Raw genomic sequence first — 24,119 nt, forward strand, 5'->3', positions numbered from 1 at the left:
TAACGGTTCCTCAGAAGAGAGCTAACAGTCCTACAAGGAGAGATTCTCCACGCTGTCCTCTCCAGGATGTTAGTGTCCACAATATGAAGTCCTTGCGGCCCGTGGCTGAAGAAGACTTTAGAATCAGTCAGTCCCCGTCCCCATCTCGGTGCTAAAGTCTGGAGCCCTTGACCCAGCTGCTAGGTTAATTTCCCACTGCAGTCCTGGGGCCTTGTGCAAAGGCTCTGAAAGCTTTTTCAGAACAAGCGCTTCCTCAGAGGTTTTGGAGTAAAAGTGTGTAAAGGGGATATGATTAGCTGAGCATAGTGGCTCCATGTCTGTAATCCCAGCACTGGGAGTGAGACTGGGATAGATCAGGATTTCAAGGCCATCCTCAGCTATGTAGCAAATAAAAGGACAAAACAAAAACCCCAAGTGTTATTAAATAATTCCTACCAGAAACAGCCAACGTGCATAAAGGGTTCCTGCTGCGTTTGAGAGTCCACGTAATGTTAGGGGTTAAAGGATGACTGTTTTGAACACTTAAATATTATTGGGAACTCAGCCCACTCATAACAGCTCCACAATAACAGTGGCAAACCAAAAGATTCATAGTGGAGAGAGTAGGGGGACCCATAATTCCAGATGTTCTGGTGTTCTTTAAGATTACAATATGGCCAACGTCCCTACTGTCGAAAACAGTAAATTGTCCCCACAGTACTGTAAAAATCATGGAAGCCAGGACTTCCTTCCAAGGGCTCACACCAGGGTTCCATTGTTGCTGTCATATCGAGGTGTGGCCTGGGGGAAGCGGAGGGTGGCATACTCTGTGGCAGTTTCTAAATGCGGGTGTTTCACCTTCTTGCCAGAGTACGGCTGCATTTGGCTGAGCACATGAATGTCCGCATAATGCAAGTTGCTCTCCTCCAATGTGGAGTGTGAACTTTCCTTTTGAGATCCCTGCCGGTGTAACACTTGCTCATACATTGGTGCTGTTGTCTCACAGACCTGGAAGAAATTACCAGAATTAAGAGAGGCTCTTGGTTTGGTTTGCCCCTCATGCCCCATGCAGGGTCATTTAGACCGAGGTCCCTTTACTTTGCTTCTTTGGAATGCCAGGTAACACATGAGTTCCACCCTTCCTCTGTGGTGTGTGTGTGTGTGTATGTGTGTGTGTAGATAGAGGGCAACCTCGGGGGAGGGCCCCTGCATTCCACCTTGTTTGAGACATGATCTTTCTTGTGTAGTGCTACATAAACCAGGCTAGCTGGCTGGAGAGTGTCGTGTGATTCTCCAGTCTCTGTGTCCCATCTCCCAGGAGGAATGTGCTGGGATTATAGAAACTTCTGCTGCTGCCTCTGGCTTTTATTTGAGTTCTGGAGATCCGAACTCTGATAGGCAGGTTTGCACGTAAGTGCTGCTGAACTATCTCCCCAGACTGACACAGCAGTTTCTACAGATGTTGAGATGAAGCTGTCTCGGGGTGAAAAAGCTGAGCACTGGGATCCCTCCTGTGAGTGAGCCTGAGGGAGGACTGTCCTTACCTTTGTGCCATTCTGCTGTAGCTGTTGCTGCTTCAGTATGCTCAGTGTGGGTCTTGCTTGGCTCCCTGGGGGGAAGAAAGCCAACTTAAACTCATTCTCTCTTCCCTATCTCTACTGAGACTACCCTCTTCAGGTGTCTACTAGACTATTGGAGTGGGCTTCTAGCAAATCTCTCTGGCTGCACTTGACCTTCTCCCACTTCTCCTAACCTACACCAAGACTCTTCCCCAGGATACACAACCTGACCCATTCTCTGCCTGGCTCTACTGTCTTCCATCCTCTGTGCTCACCAGCCAGAGCTCACATTGCGCTAGGCTCTGGGCCACACTCTGGGGAGATAAGGATGAGTAAGCGATTTCCTCTTTCTTGGGAAATCTACAGCGGACCTGGGAAGACATATGACTTAACAGATGTGGTACGTGCTCAACTACACCATTGGGCCACTTTCAATCCAGCCATTTATTTTCCCCCAAGCATTTGCATGCGCTAACTCCTCTGCCTCTGCCGGCACCCTCGTCTACTGACTTGTGATCTTTGTATTATTCCGATGGCATCAGTGTTTTCTCTGTAGTCTGCTCTACACCAGTAGATGATATTATAATTATGTATTTACATGAATCTGCCTCTCAGAGTTGGTTTTCAGCTCTTCCAGAGCTGAGACCTTGGAACCTTCCCTTGGGCTTCTCTTCCTCATTGTGAACCCACAGAACAGCTCACCTACAATACAAGTGCTCAATGCTATTTTGTGGGTAAATGAAAGCCTGAGCAACCAACTCTGCCACTCTGAAGTAAAGGGAAAGGTAAGATCCATAGGTGAAGAGCTAGCCTTGGCGCCAACAAACTAAAGATGGTTTGTGTTATATCACCTCCCTCTGTCTTATCCAATGTCATGTCTCTTTTCTACGCCTTCTCCAAGGATGTTGGTTTTACTGTCTTCTCTCATTTCCCTTGCTCACAATACCCTCCCCCAATTACCTGTTTTGTTTTTCTTCTGGAAAGTTGATGGGCAGCTCCTGTGTAGAAAAACAGATCACCCATGTACAAGAGTTCTGTATGTTCTCTCCACCACATTGCTCTGTGGGCTCTCCTTCACATTCTTGGATGACTTTCTCCCACCACCCCAAAGATTCACTATGGCCGGGTGGTGGTGTCACAAGCCTGTAATCCCAGCACTCGGGAGGCAGAGGCAGGTGGTTCTCTGTGAGTTCGAGGCCAGCCTTGTCTACAAAGCGAGTTCCAGGCAGCCTTCAAAGCTACAGAGAAACCCTGTCTCGAAAAAAAAACAAACAAAAAACCAACCAAACAAACAAACAAAAAGAAGATTCACTCTGTGCCAGGGTCAGCCTGAAAGTACTTGAAAGGATACAGTACCTCTCCCAGATGGATGGTTCTGGAAAGCAGAGTGGTAAAACTGACATAACCAAACCCAAAATACAGATTTAGGCAACCAGGCACTGCATGCCAGGGATGTTGCTGGCTTGAAGGCTATTCTGGGATTGTCTATCAAGCTAATCCCAGTAGAGGCTAAGGGAAATCTGCCAAATTATGGAATATATTCCTGGATCCAGAGACTGAATCTTCTTCAGTGCTATTTTTTGGGGTGTGGGGGTGGGGAGATCTTTGGCAACCTGGGAGTTCTGGGAGTCACAGGAGCTGTGACAACCAGGGCTATCTAGTCAAGGCCCCCCTGCAAAGCCCTATTCCAGTAAGGAGCTGCCCTTCTTGCTGCCCTGTCCTTGTTTTCAGTTAACAGAAGTGAGAAATGCTTTGCTTAACCTTTAACGCCCTTTGGAGCACTCCAGCTACGGAACCAGGGACTCTGAATTTGGGGAGTGACTCAGCAACCACACTCCTGGGGTCCCCATGGAGCCGGCATGTCTATGGGATTGTCAGTGATTGATGCCCGGGGAGACAACACTTGCCCGAGGAACACAGGGTGAATAGTTTTAGACTTATTCCGGGAGCCGCTTCTTGCTAGTGTATTTCCAGATCTCCCCAGAGCCCTGTCTGTCTGAATTTGCCTCTCCTCAGGAAGTTTCCTTCTCTTGGAAATTAAGAAGAGAGAGGCATGCAGATATCTAAATCATGTTGTCTGAATTCCTGTAAGGGTGGGGGAACCAGGATTTTTCCACACATATTTTCCACGCTCTGTTTTGGTGTAATTTGTAGTTTTGAGGCAACTTCCTTAGAGCCAAGGAGTTGATCTTCAGCTAAACAGTAAAGGTGGTTTGGCAGAAAGCCAACCTCTGTCTTTCAACTTCTTCCTCGGCTACCTCAGCTCTCGCTTTGTGTTATGACTGCCTTGTCAGGTCCTTGTCAGAGCTATATGGTGGGAACCAATGCCTTGCCCCTTGCCACTCCCCTTTTCCTACTTGTTTCTATTTAAGTGGAGAGAGAGAATATTAATCACAGAATATGTGACCAGAACCATCCACTTTTAGTGGACAGAGCCTCTTCCCAAGTTGCATGTTGCATAGAACCCGAACACAACCTGATAGTCATAGGTGACAGAATTAGTTTTAGATTAGACTTAAAGAATTTAAAACAGGCCATTTTCCACAGTAGTCATAAGAATAAAAATTGGAGCCAGGCAGTGGTGCGCACACCTGTAATCCCAGCACTTGGGAGGCAGAGGCAGGTGGATCTCTGTGAGTTCAAGGCCAGCCTGGTCTACAGAGCTAGTCCAGGACAGGCTCCAAAGCTACAGAGAAACCCTGTCTCAAAAAAACAAAAACCAAACAAACAAACAAACAAACAAACAAACAAAAAAAAAACCAATCCTTTCAGAATGCAATTGGCAAAAAGGATGAAGATCTTTAAACATAAATGCATATACTGTCTGATATAGCAATCTCATATCATATCCCAATACATAATCATACATAGGTAGATATGGATACTTATTGTGAAATTATTACCTCAAAATAGGAAACATTCTACATCATCAATATTGATGAGTGACTAAATAAATGGTAGATATAGAAAATGGCAAGCTAAACTGGGTGGTGGTGTCACAGGCCTTTAATCCCAGCTCTTGGGAGGCAGAGGCAGGTGGATCTCTGAATTTGAGGTCTACATCGTGGACTACAGAGCAAGTTCCAGGACAGCCAGGGCCACACAGAGAAACCCTGTCTTGAAAAATAAACAAACAAAAAAAGTAAATAAGGGCCAGGTATGGTGGTGCCCATCTTTAATCCCAGCTCTGGGGAGGCAGAGGTAGGCAGATCTCTGTGAGTTTGAGTCCAGCCTGATCTATAAAGTGAATTCCAGGACTATACAGAGAGAATTTGTCTCAAAAGTCAGACAAATAAAAAAATGTGTAAACAAATATAGGCAGGTATAGGCAGAGACCTATTGATTGATTGATTCTCTCATCTTGTAGCCTTGGCTACCCTAGAACTGCCTGTCTCTGCCTCTCAATTTCTGGGGCCAAAGGTGTGCACTACTATGCTGAACCAAATTTCCTTTTATTGCCACCTTTTGCATCTGTTACTTCCTGGTACACAGCACATGCTCAGTAAATGTTTAATAACCAAATAGATAAATAAACTAGCAGGCACAGGACTTGAGTCCAGGCTTCTGTCTTCAAGTTTTAGGTGCTTTCCAATATACCTCACTCTTCTCTCACTTTATTTGGAAATAAGTAATCTTTGAACTCTGTCCCAGATGTGGAACAATCCAGCCTGAAGGCAAATGACAGGATAAATCCGTATTTGGGAGTTTGTAGTAATGGTGAACACCCTGGGGGGAAATTTATAAAACCACAAATAATCTATTATTAGTTATTTGGGTTTTGTTGTTGTTGTTGTTGTTTGTTTGTTTTTGTTTTTACTAGCTTTTGCTCTCCAAAACAAACCTATGCTGCAAACAGCAGGAACTGTGTATTTTACAAAAGTGAGGCCCAGAGAAATTAATTACAGGACTGCCTGAGGCCACACAGCAAATCGCATAAAAGTTACATTCACATTTCCCATGGACCCTCTCCTTCCCACTTCTGCCCTCTCAAACATTTGTCCAAATCCTGTTGCTCAATCCCTGATCGCCTCTGTGATTACCTAGCCAGGAAAGTATGGGTTCTGAAGTCTAGCAGCCCGTGTGGAATCTGGTTTTACCTGCTAAGTCACTAGCCATGTGACAGTCAGACAGTCATGTTAGTTAACTTCCCTGCCCCTCTGCTTCTGGACAGAGAGCAACTGTAAGGCCACTTACAGAAGTGTTAGGACAGTTGACGAGATTATAAGTGACCGCCCATAAAAAGCACGCAAACGCTTCCATTATTATGGTCTGGGGAAGAAAGAAATGGAGAGCAGGAAAGGGAAAGGAGAGAAGAGAGACGCAAGGCCGGTTCATCGGTCCAGCTAACTCTAACACTCTACAGATTGCTGTGTTTTCTAAGGCCTCCTAAGGTCCTGCTCTGGTGTTCCACCCAGGACGTGGCCGGTGGAGGAAGGCACGGTCTCTCCAGGCTCTCTCTGATTCTCAGGGTTTCATATCCACCACCGGGGACGGTCCCCTCCACCTTTCGGCCCTACTCACCAGCTTCCCCCACAGCACAGCCTGTTTCCCATGGCGGATGCGTCTCCCAGGGAGCCCAGCTGGTTTTCAGACATAAAGAGGTTGCGCATTTCCTGGTTCCCTGTTGTGCGAACCGCAGCAGCTCCCAGGGAGTCGCTGTCAGTGTCAGATTTCAACCAAGTAGGTTGGACCTTGGAAGCCACCTGGTGGAATCATTCCCAGGTGATTGTTCCCAGCCAGAGGGTGGAAAGACACACGGGCTCCAGGTGAGAGTTATCTCACCTTTGGGATTTGAAACTTCTTTTGATGAAGCCACAAACTCTGAGCTGCAAACTTCGTTTTAAAAAGAAACCTGAGATACAAAAGGACTCCGAGTTTCCACAGGAAATGTTTCTCACTGTATCTCACTGCCTTTGAAATATATCCTTCATAACGGAGCGAAGGGTTCTCCCTCGTGTCTGCCCTGACACACTCAGGTTTGAGTTTTACTGTCAAGATAATTGGTACCAGTTTCCTATGGCCACAATATGGGTTTGAATCCTAGAGGCTTTTGGAACCTGAAAGGTAGGGGAAAGGAATGCTCTCACATTCTCACTATTAGAAGTAATGTGTGCAAATTTCCTAACCTTTTACCATCTAGACTTCCAGCACAGTGAGGCATAAGCACTGAATGCATTACCTCATCCTCTTTCTGGTATAAACCAGATGGTTCTGTGGTTGGGATGGAGCACTCACTGTCCTCTTCCCAGCTCAGGACTACAAAATCTCCACCTACCCCTGCTTGCAGCTTCTGCTTCCAATGACCCAAATTTGGGCCTCTTCCTCACTGGCCAGCAGCTATGATGCAGCTGAGTGAATCCCTTAGAAACTGGGTTGAGTATGGTGGTGCATGCCTTTAGTCCCAGCATTTGGGAGGCAAAGGGATGGGGATCGCTGTGTGAGTTTGAAGTCAGCCTGGTCCACAGAGCAAGTTCCAGGACAGCTAGGAATTCATAGAGAGACCCTGTCTCAAATACACGACAACAACAGAAGGGAAAATATGGCTCCAAGAGGATCTTTGGATAATTCCAGTCTTCAATATTTTGTTGGCATCTTGCTTTCTTGCTCTCTCTCTCTCTCTCTCTCTCTCTCTCTCTCTCTTTCTCTTTCTTTCTTTCTCCTCCCAAGACAGGGTTTCTATGTGTAGTTCTGAGGCCTGTCCTGGAACTCACTCTGTATACCAGGCTGGCCTCGAACTCACAGAGATCCGCCTGCCTCTGCCTCCTGAGCGCTGGGATTAAAGGTGCGTGCCACCACCGCCTGGCTTTTCTTGGCATCTTTAGTGTTGTCCTGGGATGCCCATAATCAGCCTTGTACTCCACAGAGTATACTGGATTCTGAACTCTTCCTCATCTTAGGAAAAATGGGGATGTGAGAGTGACCGCCTTAAAGGACTGATTATTAAATGAGATGTGTGGGCTGGAGAGATGGGTCCGAGGTTAAGAGCACAGGCTGCTCTTCCTGAGGTCCTGAGCTCAAGTCCCAGCAACCACGTGGTGGCTTACAACCATCTGTAATGAGACCTGGTGCCCTCTTCTAGCTTGCAGGCAGAATACTGTATAGTAATAAATAAATAAATAAAATCTTTAAATGAGATGTGTGTATATATAAAGCTTTGCTCCGTGGCCTGACACACGGAACTCCCTCAGTAAACCTTAGATATTCTTTTTTTTTTTTTTTTTGCCAGACCTGAGGACCCAGGGCCTTGCGCTTCCTAGGCAATCGCTCTACCACTGAGCTCCATCCTCAACCCCTAAATATAAGGGTTGTGTTTTTTTTTTGAACCGTAGCTATTCTTACTATTATTACTTCTTATTCTCAGCCGATGATCAGATGGTAAAGCATTTCAATTTACTATCTTGTGTTCCAACCCTTGCACAGGCTTTATTCTACTATTAACTATATTCTTTTCATCCTATAACCTGTTTCCTCTCTCTGGCTCAAAAGCCAGTAATAATTCCCTATTCCTTACAGGAGAGAATTCTCAAAGCCTTTCATAATCTGCTCCATTGCCAGCCACCTCTTCGGTGGTAATTTACAGGAATTTATCCAGGAGATTTTTTTAGAGGGCCAGAAACTCCACAGAAAAGACAAAAGGCACTTGGAGCATAAAACTTGATATGCCTTAAGTAGATTAACACAAGTGTAGAGTGATAACAGAGACTAATGAGTAGTCTATTGAAGTCTGACCCGGTCAGTTCACGTCTGGAATAATTTAGGCTTCTCATTGACTTTCAAGTGCTATTGTCAGTGTGTGTAAGAGTTGGTTCAGAGAGTGCTTCAAGATATGGCTGAAGGGACAAGGCACAATTTCGGGGGGGGGGGGGGGCTTTAGAAGCAATCGGCCAGCCCTGGTTGTGCCAGCATGTAGGACACCAACCCCGTGTGGCTGAAGTCCTGAGTGAATGTGTATTGTGAAATGGGAGGGCTCGGCCTCTTGAGTATGGATGTTTATGAAGGATTGATCGGTATGTACAAAGACTAGCAACTTCGGCCTCCTCCCCACCAAAGTTTGCATCCCAACACAGAGACCTCCAACCAAGCATTGCTAACCTCCCCCTCGGTGCTGTATGTGATAAACATGCTGAGGTGCTAGAGAACCTGAGCCCAGCTTCATTGTATGTTTGTCTGTGTGACTGTCCTTCCTTCCCTTGACATCCCTAGCTAGGGTTCCGAGACCCAAGCTTTTTTTTTTTTTTTTTCAGAGCTGAGGACCGAACCCAGGGCCTTGCGCTTGCTAGGCAAGTGCTCTACCACGGAGCTAAATCCCCAACCCCAGAGACCCAAGCATTTTAGGATTCTGTAAGAGCCTGTAATCTCAGATACTCTGGAGTCTAAGGCAGGAGTCTAGACCAGTCTGGGCTCCATAGTGAATTCAAATCCCATCTGGGCTACTTCGCTTCAAGCCGAGAATGGTATCACAATGCTATCACAAAAGCTACTACTTGGAAAAGTCAAGGACCTCTCCAAAGGTCAAGCCATGACTTAAGAAGTCTTGGTGATATTTTAGTATATATAGGTATGTATGTATGTATGTATGTATGTATGTATACATATATATGTATATATACATATATACGCACACATATATATGTATATATGTATATATGTATTATGTATGTATATGCTGGTTCCTAAAATGATTTTCTTGTGTGCTTCCAAGAACTACTAACAGTGTATTTATCTAAAATGCCTATCAAGCATCCAAGGCCATATGAAACAACACCTGTCTCCTAGGTCAGATGGATAGCTTTATTTCTTGTGCAATTTAGGGTGAGACCCTCCTTTCTTATACAGCCTTACTAATAGACCCCTAACTTCTTACCTAACCACTTCTAGGAATGTAGACTGAGCACATAGATCCCCTTTTGGATATGCTAACCTGTTGTTAACACTCAGTTGACATCTTCTTTTACCACTCCCATTTTGGGTTGTCACTACCTGAGGGAAATTCTTACCTACCCTTATGACCCAGTAGAATTCAAGCCTGGTGACTTTGCTAGGCCAGAGAATTGCCATTGCTTGGGTTTATAATTGGATTCCAGAGAGACTTAGGGAGAACTGGGAGAATAAGGAGACGGAGAAGAAACAAGAGAATGGAAGAACTAGATGGGTAAGAACTTGAGAGGAACAAACTGAGACGGGGAAGAACTAGATTGAAGGGCGAGAAGAGAGTTCTAGAGGAACGAGATAGAAGATGAGGAAGAGCCAGATGGAAAGAAGGAGATGAGAAAGGAGCTAAGATGGGAAGGAACTAGATGGATGAGAACCTAGATGGGGCAGAACTAAGAAGAGAGAATTAAGATAGAACTTAGAGGGGACAGCAGGAATCAGGCAAGAAAGGGGCTACACATGAGAGCAGAATAGAAGCTGTGTAGAGAGATAACTGACTCAGTAATAAAAAGTGTCTGGATTAAGGAGTTTCATGTACATAGACTCATTTCTTTTCATCAAAGATTAATTATCGCTGGGCGGTGGCGCACACCTTTAATCCCAGCACTGGGAAGGCAGAGCCAGATGGATCTTTGTGAGTTCGAGGCCAACCTGGTCTACAAAGCGAGATCCAGGAAAGGTGCGCCTGGTCTACAAAGTGAGATCCAGGAAAGGCTCAAAGCTACATAGAGAAACCTTGTCTCAGAAAAAAAAAAAATAAGATTAATTATCAACTGGTTGTAGATTCTTTCCAGACCCTGGGAGGGGACTATCGAGGGGCTGGACCCCCATAGTCCATGATACTTCTTAGTTGGACCCTGTCCTAAAATAAATAGTAAAAACCAGGTCAATGCTAGAGTACTTACCTACAAGGCCCTACCGAGGGTATGTGTTATATACATATATATGGATATGTGTGTATGTAGCAATGTATAGTAAGCATATATGTAAATATATAAATGTATGTTTGTGAATATATGTATATATAAATGTCCAAAAAGAAGAATGGAGTAGGCTATTTGTAAAGTCAGAAGTCTCTGTAATTCAAAATGTCACAGAAGTTGATTAATAACTTTTAAAGGAATTTTTGTTTTGTTTGGTTTTTTGAGACAGGGTTTCTCTGTATAGCTCTGGCTGTAACTCACTCTGTAGAACAGGCTGGCCTCGAACTCACAGAGATCCACCTGCCTCTGCCTCCTAAGTGCTGCGATCAAAGGTGTGCACCACCACTGTCCAGCTACTTTAAAAAAAATTGATGAAATGAAGATTTAGATTAAATTAGAGATTTTCAAAATGTTTCCTTGTAAAAAAGTCTTTTTTTGACTCAGCTCAGGGCTGAGTGGTAGGTAGAGTGTGAGTTTAATGAGTGTGAGGCCTGGCTTCCCCAAAATAAGTAAGTAGGCCAGCTAATTTAACTATAATAGAGATTATGAAGCTGCTCAGGTTGTAATCTGAGGGAGAACTTGGAAATCTTTATTTTATTGTTATTTTTAGACAGGGTCTCATGAAGTCTAGACAGGTCTCAAACTTATGATGTAGCTGAGGATCGACCTTGGATTCCCAATCTTCCTGCCTCCACCTCTCAAGAGCTGACATTACAGGTATGTACCACTACACCCAACGTCACTTACTTTCTTTTTTTTACTTAAAACTTTTATATGTATTTATAAAAGGTGGCTAATTTTGCAGTGTCACGATTATAGGATTAAAGAGGTAGCATACCTCCTTTTCCTTAACCATTTTTAAGCTTTTTGCATAAAGATGAACACTTATTAATCTCATAGCTGAATGATATAAGAACAAGTCAAAAAACTTTCCCTCAAAAGCTAGAAAGTTAATATCTTCAGTTTTACAGGCCCTGTCTATAGTCTTTATTTTATAGCTTTTAAAAATGTAAAACACACACACACACACACACACACACACACACACACACACACACACACGGCCAAACTTGGTCTGAAAGTGATAGTTTTCTGACCACAGCTAATGTATCTGCTCTGTTTTGTCATAGAAATTGTTCTCTTCATACTTACGCTCAGCCTTCTAAATTTCTTCTCACCCAGATGTTAGGTTTACTAAGAGTAGCTAATCAAAGATATCCATTCCTTATTTATATCTCCAATGCTTGTGTCCCATACTTTATTGCTTGACTTGTATATAACTTGATGAATATTTACTGAACTACTAAATGAAGAGGTGAATATAATCAATGTTGTTTCTCTGAGGTATGCCTTTATCGTATTTGTTCATTATGGAATATGCAGGGGATCTACCCCAGAGCCTTGTGCCTGTCAGGCAAGCACTCTATCACTGAGATACACTTCAGGTTTGAAGAAGAGCTCTTACCTCAGAGGTCCACACATCCCTCTTAGGGTATGAATGGATCTTAAAATCTGTGCTGATGAATCTGCAAGTGTGTGTATTTTTCTGGTAAGAGGATTGATAACTTTTGTCAGGTTTCAAATGGATTTTTTAACTGAGTTAAAAAATAACCACATTAATGAAAGAATTTCAGATATCCATCATAACCTGGAAAACACACACACACACACACACACACACACACACACACACACACACACACACACACACACACACACACACACACACACACACACACACACACACACACACGAGTGAAAGGAACTCTTTTGGAACTCCTCAAATCATACACATGCATGTTCACTTGATTGTAAAGAGTAAGTGTGGCCACAGCCTCTCCCAGTGAACTGACTTTTCTGAACACACCCCACTCCTAGCATTAAAACCATCTTCAGCTTTTCCCAATCCCTGCCACTCCAATGTGATGGTAGCATCTGCATTGAGTCTTAGATTAGGTACAGTATTCTGTGGTTCCTTTCCATGGGTTATTACAAAATCAGAGACAATTGCTTTCTTGCATTGGCCTTCCCTGTACTCAGGATGGGAAGGTTGTGGGTTCAGGGATACCGGTGGGTTAATGAGTCTATATGCCCATGTATGCACACCCTTTTCCTCTATCACAGACCTTTCAGTGCAAAGCCATTGATACGGGGAAAGCAAAACATTCACCCCCTGGAGCTTTAGGCAACTCTCTCCAGCCAAAAACATTTTCCCAACCCCTACCCAAAAAGGCCAGACAGCCTGGAGACCCTTGTTTTGTGCCTCTAATCACCAGCTCAGACAGTGCCCTCTGGGCTGTTTGGATGGCGTATCCCCATCCCTCCCAGGATCACTCTCTCTTTTGTTGCATTGTGAGAAAATTATGGCTAGGAATTTGATCTGGAGCCAGTGTCAGCTTCCGGGGGTGATCTCAGCATCCAAGTGTGAGCTTAGGACGCTGAGGCGATGGGCGCATTTCACAGTGGAAATTGCTACCTATGACCTCTTCCAGTCCCTTCGCGGTTCGGTCTTCCAGGACACAGAACAGGAGCAGCACAAACGAGGCCCCAAGGTTTGGGTTTATTCAGCTCCACTCAGAACTAAATCAAAGGCTATGGTACATCAAGGGACCAAATCATACACTGTGGACCATACACCTTCCCCCGAGGACGCTGCTACCTCTGGTGGACTTCTGGAATCGCCGTGGGATGTAGACAGGGGATTCACTGGGTGCTGGGTCTACCGCAGACAGTCAGGGCTCAGCTCTGGCTTCCTCTTCCTCTTCCTCTGGGTCAGGAGGCGCAGGGAGCAGGGAGATGTAGACCTCATTGACTTCCGTGTCCAAATGCCGGCCACCCCTAGGCGCCTCCAAGTTAAGGATACCATCATGGGAGAGGGCAGCTCGGACCCGCCAGGGGTCCACATCTGCTGGCAGGACATAGGTGCGACAGAACTCTCGGGACACGAAGCCATGGCGGTCCAGACGCTGGGGGTGCCGGGCCGACACCTCCAGCAGGTTGTCCACAGTCCTTACGGTCACCTCGTCTGGGGTAAAGTGGCTCACGTCCAGAAATACCTGGAACTTACCCTCGCTGAGCCTGAGCTCTGAGGCCCCTGCCCTACTGTCCTTGCCAGCTCTGGCGGCCCGAGGCCGGACATAGTAGCCATGGTAGAGGGTGGGGGTCAGGATCTCTTCTGGCAGGAGGCCTGAGGAGGGCAGAGAGAGAAAGAGAAGGCAAGAGATAGGATGAAGGAGGAAGCAGTGTGCGCAGGCTGAAAGGCGAGATCAGAAGACATGGGCCTGGGAAGAGCAGGTGGGGAAGCTGCTGAAGAGGGCCTGGGAAAGGAAATTAGACGGCCATGAAGCAAGCAGGGATTTGGAGGACAGAAGCGAAACCAGAAGTTACTCAGCGTGCAAGGCCCGGGTACCCAAAGCTCTGCGGGTCTAAAGTCCTGTCCTGAAGTCTGTAGCAAGAGGAGAGCCTTGCTTGAGGGGGGAGCCTGGGGTGGGAGATGCCTCGCCCCAGGAGTTCACTTAAGCCCCAGGTAGGGTAGAGGCCAGTGAGACTGGGCGGAGAGCCCAGAATTTCAGGAGGTGGGGGTGGGAAGCATCTGGGCCATACCTTCTCCGAAGCGCTGCTCGCCCAGGCGGCTGGGGTTGGCAAATTCGTACTCGGCAGTGGCTGGGTGGGCATGTGGCACTGTGCGGCCCGACATGACTGCGCTTGTGACTGGCAGCCTGATCCCAAGTGCAGCCCCAACAAGATCGGACGCGACCCCTTCAGCTGGAGGGAGAGCCAGGACTCAGTCAGAGTGGGGGCGGGGTCTACACCACCCAAAATAGTGCAAAGCCTCTGGGGGAGGGCCGAGAGCCTGGGCCCACAGCGCAACGATGAGGGTGTGACCAGCACAGCCTGGACCCCCCAAGTCCCCTCCTCTGCACAGCCTTCAGCTGTCACCGAAGCCTGGGAGGACAGCTGAGGGTCCTGGTCCTGAAGTGAGCTGGGAAGAGAAATTGGTGCACTCACTGCAGGACTGCAAAGGGAGACCTAGTGTGGGCCTTCACAAATTGTACATTTCCATATTACCCTTTGTCTTTGTCAATCGTAGGCACCATGCACACTACTTTAAAAAAAAAAAAAAAAGGTTTAATGTTCCATGAACCACATAGCATCAAAGGTGCAAGAAGCATGTTCTATCTCTTTAATTTCAGAGTATTCCAAACTCAAGGTCAACTCAGGGTTCCAGTCAGACACCTGGTACTGACTGACATATTGGTGGTCACTGCACTCCGCTAGGGCACCACAAAGGGTTAATGTCCCTGGGGCCCAGCCTAGGAAGATTCCAGTCCCTGCCCAGGCTCAAGATAGCTGCTGGCTCAACTCCCCTGGCATGCAAGACTGGGGAGGAGGAGGGGCACACCACCAGCTGCTTGGGATTCCTGACTCTGTCCTAGCTCCAGAGAACAAGGATGGGGGGTGGGTGTCACTGGGTGTGGACAGAGAGCTAGTGAAACAAGACCATGACAAGTCACTGGCCAGCTCAGCCGTGTTTGTGTTACTCTTTTCTTAGCTCAGTGAGTACTGGGTATGTGTCACCCTGCCAAATCCCTGATCACAAGTCTCCATGAACTGGCAGTGAGCTGGGATAATAAAACCCCTGACATCACCATTCCAGAAGCTTCACAAGACTGCATATATAAGGGGCTGGCTGTAGCTGCCGCTGAAGGAGTTGAGCAGCCAACCGACCCTACATTCATCTAGCCACCATGGACATCGCCATCCATCACCCCTGGATTCGTCGCCCCTTCTTCCCTTTCCACTCCCCCAGCCGCCTCTTTGACCAGTTCTTTGGGGAGCACCTGTTGGAGTCCGACCTCTTCTCGGCTGCCACTTCTCTGAGCCCCTTCTACCTTCGGCCACCCTCTTTCCTTCGCGCACCCAGCTGGACTGACACTGGACTCTCAGAGGTGAGCCTCCCCTGTGCCAGAGCGTCCTTCCTGAGCCTCCTGGACACTTCCTTCATTTGTTTTCCTTTCTGTCCCTGCCTAAGGCATTTCAGGCACATGTGTGTGCCAAGGTACGGAGGAGAAATGAGGTTCCTGTTTGCTTCTCCCCTTGGAAGAAACATACTGTTTGATGTTCTACTTCCTGTTACATTTTTCTGTGCGTGGTGAAGATCATCTTCTGTCCCCTAATGATAAAGCAGGATGTCCCTTTCTGGTTTTATTCACAACGATCTGCATTAAAAGCTCTTCATCTCCTTACTTACCTCCCTAACAACTGTGGTCCTGGTGGATTTTATCACCTCCAATTGTAGAGATCAGAGAGAAACCCACTCATTCTGAACTTTTTATGCCCCCTGGATGGAGCTGGAGACATCAATCACTATATTCTGTCTCTCTCTTCCCTTGCCTCTGATTTTCTGGGTTCCTTAGGGCTGAGACAGTGCACTGACCTCAGTCTGTGCCTTATGAGGAATGGATGTATGTCCGCTCCTGGGAAGCCCCGGAGTCCTAACGGAGTGGGAGAAGGGTTGAATAGATAAGATTAAGAGAGGCTGCCACAGATAACACTCTGGTTTAAAAATATTCCAGTGTTAGGACACAGGAGCTGAGTGGGCAAGGGCTTTGGAAGGACAGGACCAGCAGAACATTCCAGATGGAGTGGGTAGGAAACTTGGCAGGGAGCTGAACAAGAAAAAGGGGCCTTTGTCTTATAGACAAATGACAAAGCCAGCATTGGGTAGAGAGGCAGCAGAAGCTATGGCTAGACCCATCCTTGTGGTCCCCTAGTGACCTGTCTTTTTCTCTGTGCCTTTAAGTAAACTTTGGGACTGATGGCCAAGAGGTGTTCCTTGTGTATCACTATGGTGGCTCACATGTACCAGAGTCATTCAAAAAAGGATTTTTTTTTTTTAAGCAGTGAAGAGGATGAATTACCTGGAGAGGAAGTAAATCTATAAAACAACCAGTCTTCTTCAATTTCATAAACATTCTCCCACCTTTTCTCCTCCCTTCCCCACCTCCTTCTAGATGCGTATGGAGAAGGACAGATTCTCTGTCAACCTGGACGTGAAGCACTTCTCCCCAGAGGAGCTGAAAGTCAAGGTGCTGGGAGATGTGATAGAAGTGCATGGGAAGCATGAGGAACGCCAGGTGTGTGGATGCTTCTGTTTCTAGTGAATTCATTAAGTGTGCACTGGATCCTGCCACCAGTCTCCGAGGCTGGCAGAATTCCAGGCCCCGAACGGAAGGAACTGGAGCAGGAGCTGCAGTCAATGGCTAAATTAGGGACAGATCTGTGGTTATTGTTATGGTTTTGCGGAGAGAAGTGCCCCTTGCTGTTTGTTTTGATTGCTCTGTCGTTGTCTGGTGACAATAAAATATCAAAAGAATTTTCAAAATTCCCAACCCTGGGGCACACCCTAGGCGCCAAGTAAATATGAAGTTTCAGGGATATAACTCAGGCATCAACATTTATTTTAAAAAATCTCCTTGGGTAATTTCAGTCTGTAATCAAAATGGGCAACCATTGATTTAGGCGCAGTGGGTTGTACATAATGGTTGTTGTACATAATGACATTAACTGCAGGGTTTGAGGCATTTCTGTCTGTGACTTTTAGATGTTCAAGATTCCATGTCTCTTCTTCGGCTCATTTTAATACTAAGCTACTTGGTTTGTCCATATTCCAGAGCTTCACTCATGGCTGCAAGGAAGTCAGCGAATTGAGATTTGTTTGGGTAGATGCTTGGGATTCCAAATGTGTAAGGGTTAGGGCCAACAATTCCTCTTGCACTTTTGGCAATTTTTTTCTTGACTTCATGAAAAGATGTTATGATTGCTTCTTAAAAATTAATAACTCAGCCAGGCATGGTGGTGCACACCTTTAATCCCAGGACTCAGGAAGCAGAGTTAGGCAATCTCTGAGTTCAAGTTGTCCTGGTCTACAGAGTGAGTTCCAGGACAACTACACAGAGAAAACCTACCTATCTCAAAAAACAAAACAAAACAAATTAAGGACTCAGAACCTGTGCAGAATAAGTGTATCTTAATGTCCTCAGGCTGTTTCAGTTTTGTTTTAAGACTGGACCACAGTCTCCCCAATAGTCAACTTATTTAATATTAGCAATCCTATGGGTTAGGAACATCCTGAGACATTCCTGAGGGATTGGGACAATTTATAGGCTTCCTCAAGGACACCCAACACAGAATCATTCCTTTGTAGGTAGGAATAACATCTGGGCAGTTTTATTCTAGCCTTAAACCTGGATGAAAGCTCTGGACTTAGCTATCTGTGTATCTGTTGCAATGTAGGAGATGAAGTTCAGGGCCCTTCACCACGAGACTATACTCCCAGCTCCAGACATTTCTTTTTTCCTTATGATGGCAGGGCTGTTTGGGAACCTCAGGGAAAGGGATGTCTGAGTTTGGGGCAAGTGGTAGTATTTCCTGTTCTTATTTCCCTGCTTCTTTCTTCATTCTCTTGGACTAGGATGAACACGGATTCATCTCTAGGGAGTTCCACAGGAAGTACCGGATCCCAGCTGATGTGGACCCCCTCACCATTACTTCCTCCCTGTCATCTGATGGGGTCCTCACTGTGAATGGACCAAGGAAACAGGCCTCTGGCCCTGAGCGTACCATTCCCATCACCCGTGAAGACAAGCCTGCTGTCACTGCAGCCCCTAAGAAGTAGACTCCCTTCCTCTCATTGCATTTTTTAAAACTCGAAAGTTTCCCATCAGTGAATAAAAATCTGTGACTAGTGCTGAAGCTTATTAATGCTAAGGGCTGGCCCAGATTATTAAGCTAATAAAATATCATTAAGCAACAGATTCGTCTTGTGTTCATATATCCAGTGTGCTTTAAATAAATCTACAAACGTAATGGATCTAATTCTCGATCTATGGTTCAGGGGACTCCAAGGACTTTTGGGTCAGAATGACTGGCAGCACTTCCTAGTGGTACAAACCCAGGCGAGTCATTCACTTTCCCTGGTCTTCTGGTCTTCTCTCTGCAACACTCTGTACTGTTAGGGATAGATTAAGGAGGAAAAAACAAAACAAAACATTGCCAGGCGGTGGTGGCGCATGCCTTTAATCCCAGCACTCTAAGTAGATCATGGTATGTCAGATTATTAGGAAGTTGTGTTTTTTGTCTGTCTGGTTTGGTTTGGTTTGGTTTTTTTGTTTGTTTGGTTTTTGTTTTTGTTTTTATGGGTTTTTTTTTTTAGCTGAGGATCGAACCCAGGGCCTTGTGCTTGCTAGGCAAGCGCTCTACCACTGAGCTAAATCCCCAACCCTTGTTGATCACAGGCGAATCTCTGTGAGTTCGAGGCCAGCCTGGCCTACCAAGTGAGTTCCAGGAAAGGCGCAAAGCTACACAGAGAAACCCTGTCTCAAAAAACAAAAAACAAACCAAAAACAAACAAACAAACAAACAAAAAAACCAAAAAACAAAACTTAACAGGTGATGCCCGGCTAAGTCCAAGGAATATCAGTTCCTCTAGAGAGAAGAGCTCTGGCTAACCCCACATCAAAGGTTCTAGTGCATCTCTGAAATTAATTATCTCACCAGAGAGATATGGTGACCTTAGTGTGACCTGAAAAGGGCTGTCAGCTAACTGACAGGGCAGTAAATAGGACATGGGTGCTAATCATCAAAAAAGCCTCTTAGGTGTAGTGTAAAGGATTCAACCACCTCCCCCTGATTTTCGATTTTTTTTTGTGTGTGTGGCTTTTTCAAGACAAGATTTTTCCGGGTAGCCCTGGCTATCCTGGAACTCGATTTGTAGACCAGGCTGGCCTTGAACTCAGAAATCTGCCTGCTTCTGCCTACCAAGGGCTGAGATTAAAGGTGTGTGTCACCATGCCCAGCCAAGTTTCAAATCTCTATAAGTTTAAACTGATTTCCTTATTAAAACAAAACAAGGGTTGGGGATTTAGCTCAGTGGTAGAGTGCTTGCCTAGCAAGTACAATGCCCTGGGTTCGATCCTCAGCTCCAAAAAAAACCAAACAGACAAAAACCACAACTTCCTAATAATCTGACATACCATGATCTACTCAGAAAGCCCTTTTCTTTAAAGTTATAATCAATTTCCACGTCTGTGCAGCAATCAATATCGGCTGCATAAGGAAATGCTATTATTCCTTTTTTTGGTCTAGCCAATGGCAAGATTTGCCCCAGAATTTATTACACCCTTCCAAGCCATGTGTGCCCTGTAACAGAAACCAAGTTCAGCTATAGGTGGTTCAAATAAAGCAGAGAATTCCTTTTGTCTGCAGTGATTGACTTGAAAGGGCTGTGACCCAATTATGGTAAGAGATACAGTAAAGAGGGCTACTTGAAGTGCTTCTAGGAACTATTTTTAAACTATGAAAGAGCCGAGGGGCTAGCTCAGGGTAGAGTTCTTGATTAGTATGTGTGATTGTGTTATGTCCTAGTTCCTACTCTTGACATTGCAAAAATCAAAACAGAACACTAAGAAAAAGTTGAGATGAAAGGTGGAAAAAGGAGAGGGGTGTGTGTGTGTGTGTGTGTGTGTGTGTGTGTGTGTGTGTGTCAGAGATCAACCTCAGGTCCTTGCTTTCCACCTTGTTTGAGATGAGCTCCTTGTTTTTTCCACTGTGCACTCCAGGCTAGCTAGCCTTCTAGCTCCCCGGGATTCTTCTGTCTCTGCCCCTGCTGTTACTATGGGGCCTCCAGGATCATAGACACACATGTGATGTGTTTGGCTTTACTTGGGTTCTGAGCATTTGAACTCAGGTCCTTACTCCTGCACAGCAAATGCTTTATCACTGAATTGTCTCTCCAGCCTACACCTTCTCTTTTTTTGAGCCAAGGTCTTTCACTGAACCTTTAGCTCACAGATGAGGCCGGACTGGCTGTCCAACAAGCTCCAGAGATGCTCTTTTCTCCTCCTCTCCAGGGTTGAGATGTACACCACTGTTTTTTTTTTTTAACTGTACATGCTGAGGACTTGACTTAGTGAAGCAAACAACTTACTGAATAAATCATTGACTAAAATTTTAAGACAGAATTGCTAAGATTCTATTTACATATGATTTTGTCATTTAATTATACAGTGTACTCTCAATAATACAGTCATAGATTTGAACATCTATCCTACAGTCAATTTTAGATTTTACTATAGAAGATCCCATATCCTTCAGCTCTAGGCAACCATGTGTCTATTTATTTATTGATTGGACACTTCCTAACAATGTAATCTTTAACATGTGGCCCTTTGTTACTAGCTTATATATCTTTTTGAGATTTTAAATATGTATATATACATACATGTACATTTTATATACATACATAATGGTTTTTGAGACAGGGTTTCCTGACTGTCCTGGAACTCACTCTTAGACTAGGCTGGCCTCAACTCAGAAATAAACCTGCCAATTCCTATAGAGTGCTGGGATTAAAGGCATGTGTCACCACACATAGTTGGTATTTAAAATATATTTTTATTTCATGTGTCTGAGTATTTACCTGAATGTGTCTTCTATGCACCACATGTATGCAGTGCCCACGGAGGCCAGAAAAGGGTACTTAATCCTCTGGGACTGGTGTTACAGACAGTTGTGAACTGCAAAGTGGATGCTGGGAATTGAACCTGGGTTACCTGGAAGAGCAGCCAGTGCTCTTAATGGCTGAGACACATCTCCAGGCCCCACCCCCTTTTTAAACCTGGTATAACATTTTCACGGTTCAGTCATGCTGTTGTCTACATCGAATTTCTTTCCTTTTATTGACAGATAATATTTTACTGAATAGATATACCAGATTTTATCCTTCATCAGCTGCTGGACTTTGTTTTGTCCAACATCAGTTGCTGTTTCTACTGTTTAATCATTATGGAGATTGCTGCCATTAACATATAGTTATTAATTTTGTAATTGTTTTCAATTCCTTGTAATTGGACTTTCTGGTCATAGGATTATTCCACATTAACTTTTTAAGACATGGTGCTTTTTCTTTGTATTATATCTAATGAGGTATCTGACGGCTGGTATTTGTATCTGTTGTGGTTTTAGTGCTGGGGACAGAACTAAAGGTATGCAGAGCGCTCACTTTAACACTGAGCTATCCTTGCCTCTCCCTCATTCTCAATGGGTTTTTTGTTTGTTTTTTGTTTTTTTGAGACAGGGTTTCTCTGTGTAGCTTTGTGCCTTATTCCTGGAACTCACTTGGTAGCTCAGGCTGGCCTCGAACTCACAGAGATCCGCCTGGCTCTGCCTCCCGAGTGCTGGAATTACAGGCGTGTGCCACCACCGCCCGGTCACAATGGTTTATTAAAGTTAGCAAGACATACATGGTGGGCGCATGAATTTAGAAAGAGAACAGCCTGGAGTATTTTGGTCTGATTGGAGAATTGGGTATAGGAGAGGGAAGGGATATGGGAAATGAAGCAGCATTTATTTGGAAGGCAATAGAAGCCAATGGAGGGATTAAATAAAGTGAGTGGAATGAACAATCTAGTATTTTAAAATTTACTATATGGAAATATGGTGATGGAAGAGTAGAAAGTAAATGGGAAATAAGGGCATCAGAAAGGTATTTCAGCAAACTAGAATTAGGAATGTGACAATGTCGGGTACAGCTGGGCCGTGGTGGTGGTGGTGGTGGTGGTGGTGGTGGTGGTGGTGGTGTACGCCTTTAATCCCAGCACTCAGGAGGCAAAGGCAGGTGGATCTCTGTGAGTTTGAGACCAGCCTGGAGTTCCAGGAGAGCCAGGACTACACAGAGAAACCCTGTCTCAAAAAACAAAAACCAACCAACCAAACAAACAAAAGGTCAGGTACACTGATATCTAGTATAAATGTTATGCCTGCCCAACAGAATTTAAATACATTCCTGTTGATTGATATCCTGAGCAAGATGAGGGAACCGTGATCACACCTGATATTGGACTCTACTCTCAAGATTCTGACCAATGCCCATTTAGAACAGTTGTAAAAGTTGCAAAGTTAGAGACAGAACTATAATTTACAAAGATATAATCTGTCAACATAAACAAAGAAATAAACTCCAGAAAAATAGAGTTCAACAAAGTCTGCAAGATAAAAATCTATGTATAAAGTTCTGTGCTGGTGGGGGATTTAGCTCAGTGGTAGAGTGCTTGCCTAGCAAGTGCAAGGCCCTGGGTTCGGTCCTCAGCTCTGAAAAAAAAAAAAAAAGACAAATCTATCAGCCAGGCGGTGGTGGCACATTCCTGTAATCCCAGCACTTGGGAGGAAGAGCCTGGCGGATCTCTGTGAGTTCGAGGCCAGCCTGGTCTACCAAGTGAGATCCAGGAAAGGCTCAAAGCTACACAGAGAAACCCTGTCTCGAAAAAAAAAAAAAAGTTCTGTTCTGGTTCTCCATTCCTACCTTTTAAATTAGCCCACTAGTGGCCTAAAACAAAAATTGTTCTATTAGACCTTGTTGTGTAGCGTAGGCACTGGTTAGGGCCACTTGGTGACACCCTAATGATTTATATGTTGTTACCTGAGTATCAAGGAGACTGGGTACCTTATTCCTGACATCTTGCTAGGTATTGAAAATGCAGATGAAACAGAGAAATTCCAAGATACATATAATTTACCCAAAGAAGTTCTGAAGAAACAGAGTATCTAAATAAGCGCATTACTGCAGAAAGGGGATTGAACCAGAAACCAAAATATTACAATAAAGAAAAGCCTCCCTACATTTACCAACTTGAACTACCCACGATTCTCTTCCAATCTCCCGACTGCTTTGCAAGCCCTCCCTCAAATCAGCAGCTTACTCCAGCACCTTTCTGAGCCACTGAGACCCTGTGTCAAGTTGCTATTCCTTGTTGCTAGGTTCAGTACACTTAGTTTTGTTTGATCATGATTCCTTTGGTGCTATTTGTGGATGAGTTAACAATTGGTTGCCTCTCCATTATTTATTATGATTTTGATATATACAGAAATTATTGAGATGAAACTGTATTCCTGAGATGTTCCAAAATTAAGTCAATATATTTAAAGTTCTCTGTAATAATAAGGGAAGTTGTTTTTCTTTTCATAGTCCTCAGCAGGGCTTACTCAGTAAGGACACAATATAAACCCGCTATGACTGACTTACTTCGGGAATGCACCTAGAAACATCTAAGGTATGGCAGGGTTTTCAGACTTGCCACTGATGGAAATCAGAGAGGAGTATTTACAGATTTGAAAGACGTGTGTGTGTGTGTGTGTGTGTGTGTGTGTGTGTGTGTGTGTGTGTACATATATATGTAGACGAATTTCTAAATGGTCTTATTAAATAAAAATCATGGAGCCAAATATAGGGGTGAAAGCCTTGGAAAGATTGGGGAAATAGGGAGAGCTGCCAGCCAATCTTACCTCACCAACTCTGCAGCTTCCAAATGCGAGCTTCTTCCTATCTTACCCACACCTTTATTGCCCTGCTGTTCTGCCTTCTCATTGGCTATCTTAGCCCAGCTACCTCACTTCCTTGTCACTGCCTGTACCTCCAGGTCTCTATAGTTGGTACTGGGATTAAAGTGTGTGTCATCACGCTTGGCTCTGTTCCCTAGTATGGCCTTGACCACACAGAGACTCTACCTGATAAGTGATTGGATTAAGGGCATGTGCTTCCTGACTTTATTTACTTAAAATGGCTGGCCTTTCCCCTTATACCCTCCTTGTTCTTTTTCAAATTCATGGCCTTTCCTCCACCATTAATTGTTATCACATAGATATTTGTGTATACAGTCTTAAGTGAGGT

General features: G+C 44.9%; 3 protein-coding genes across 5 annotated transcripts; 1 reads left to right on the forward strand and 2 right to left on the reverse strand.

Moving 5' to 3' along the window:
- Positions 1-388: 388 nt before the first annotated feature.
- Positions 389-6,112, reverse strand: C7H11orf52 (chromosome 7 C11orf52 homolog). Its single transcript, XM_036191616.1, has 4 exons — positions 6,060-6,112; positions 2,499-2,536; positions 1,524-1,588; positions 389-987 (listed from the first exon to the last, which is right to left on the reverse strand). The coding sequence occupies exons 1-4, from the start codon at positions 6,089-6,091 to the stop codon at positions 739-741; spliced, it is 384 nt and encodes a 127-aa protein (XP_036047509.1). The 5' UTR covers positions 6,092-6,112; the 3' UTR covers positions 389-738.
- Positions 6,113-12,931: 6,819 nt separating this feature from the next.
- Hspb2 (heat shock protein family B (small) member 2) lies at positions 12,932-15,873 on the reverse strand. 3 transcript variants are annotated; one of them, XM_036192939.1, is made up of 3 exons: positions 15,831-15,873; positions 13,997-14,158; positions 12,932-13,580 (listed from the first exon to the last, which is right to left on the reverse strand). In XM_036192939.1, exons 2-3 carry the CDS (start codon positions 14,088-14,090, stop codon positions 13,126-13,128), a joined length of 549 nt encoding a protein of 182 aa, XP_036048832.1. In that variant the 5' UTR covers positions 14,091-14,158; positions 15,831-15,873; the 3' UTR covers positions 12,932-13,125. The 3 variants fall into 3 exon arrangements, with proteins under 3 accessions (XP_036048832.1, XP_036048831.1, XP_036048830.1); XM_036192938.1 differs by having other exon boundaries at positions 15,645-15,839; XM_036192937.1 differs by lacking the exon at positions 15,831-15,873 and having other exon boundaries at positions 13,997-14,176.
- On the forward strand, positions 14,835-18,210 carry Cryab (crystallin alpha B). The gene is made up of 3 exons (XM_036191678.1): positions 14,835-15,342; positions 16,408-16,530; positions 17,868-18,210. Exons 1-3 carry the CDS (start codon positions 15,142-15,144, stop codon positions 18,069-18,071), a joined length of 528 nt encoding a protein of 175 aa, XP_036047571.1. The 5' UTR covers positions 14,835-15,141; the 3' UTR covers positions 18,072-18,210.
- Positions 18,211-24,119: the final 5,909 nt, after the last annotated feature.

Source organism: Onychomys torridus, chromosome 7 (assembly GCF_903995425.1).
Source record: "Onychomys torridus chromosome 7, mOncTor1.1, whole genome shotgun sequence".
Classification (NCBI taxonomy): Eukaryota; Metazoa; Chordata; class Mammalia; order Rodentia; family Cricetidae; genus Onychomys; species Onychomys torridus.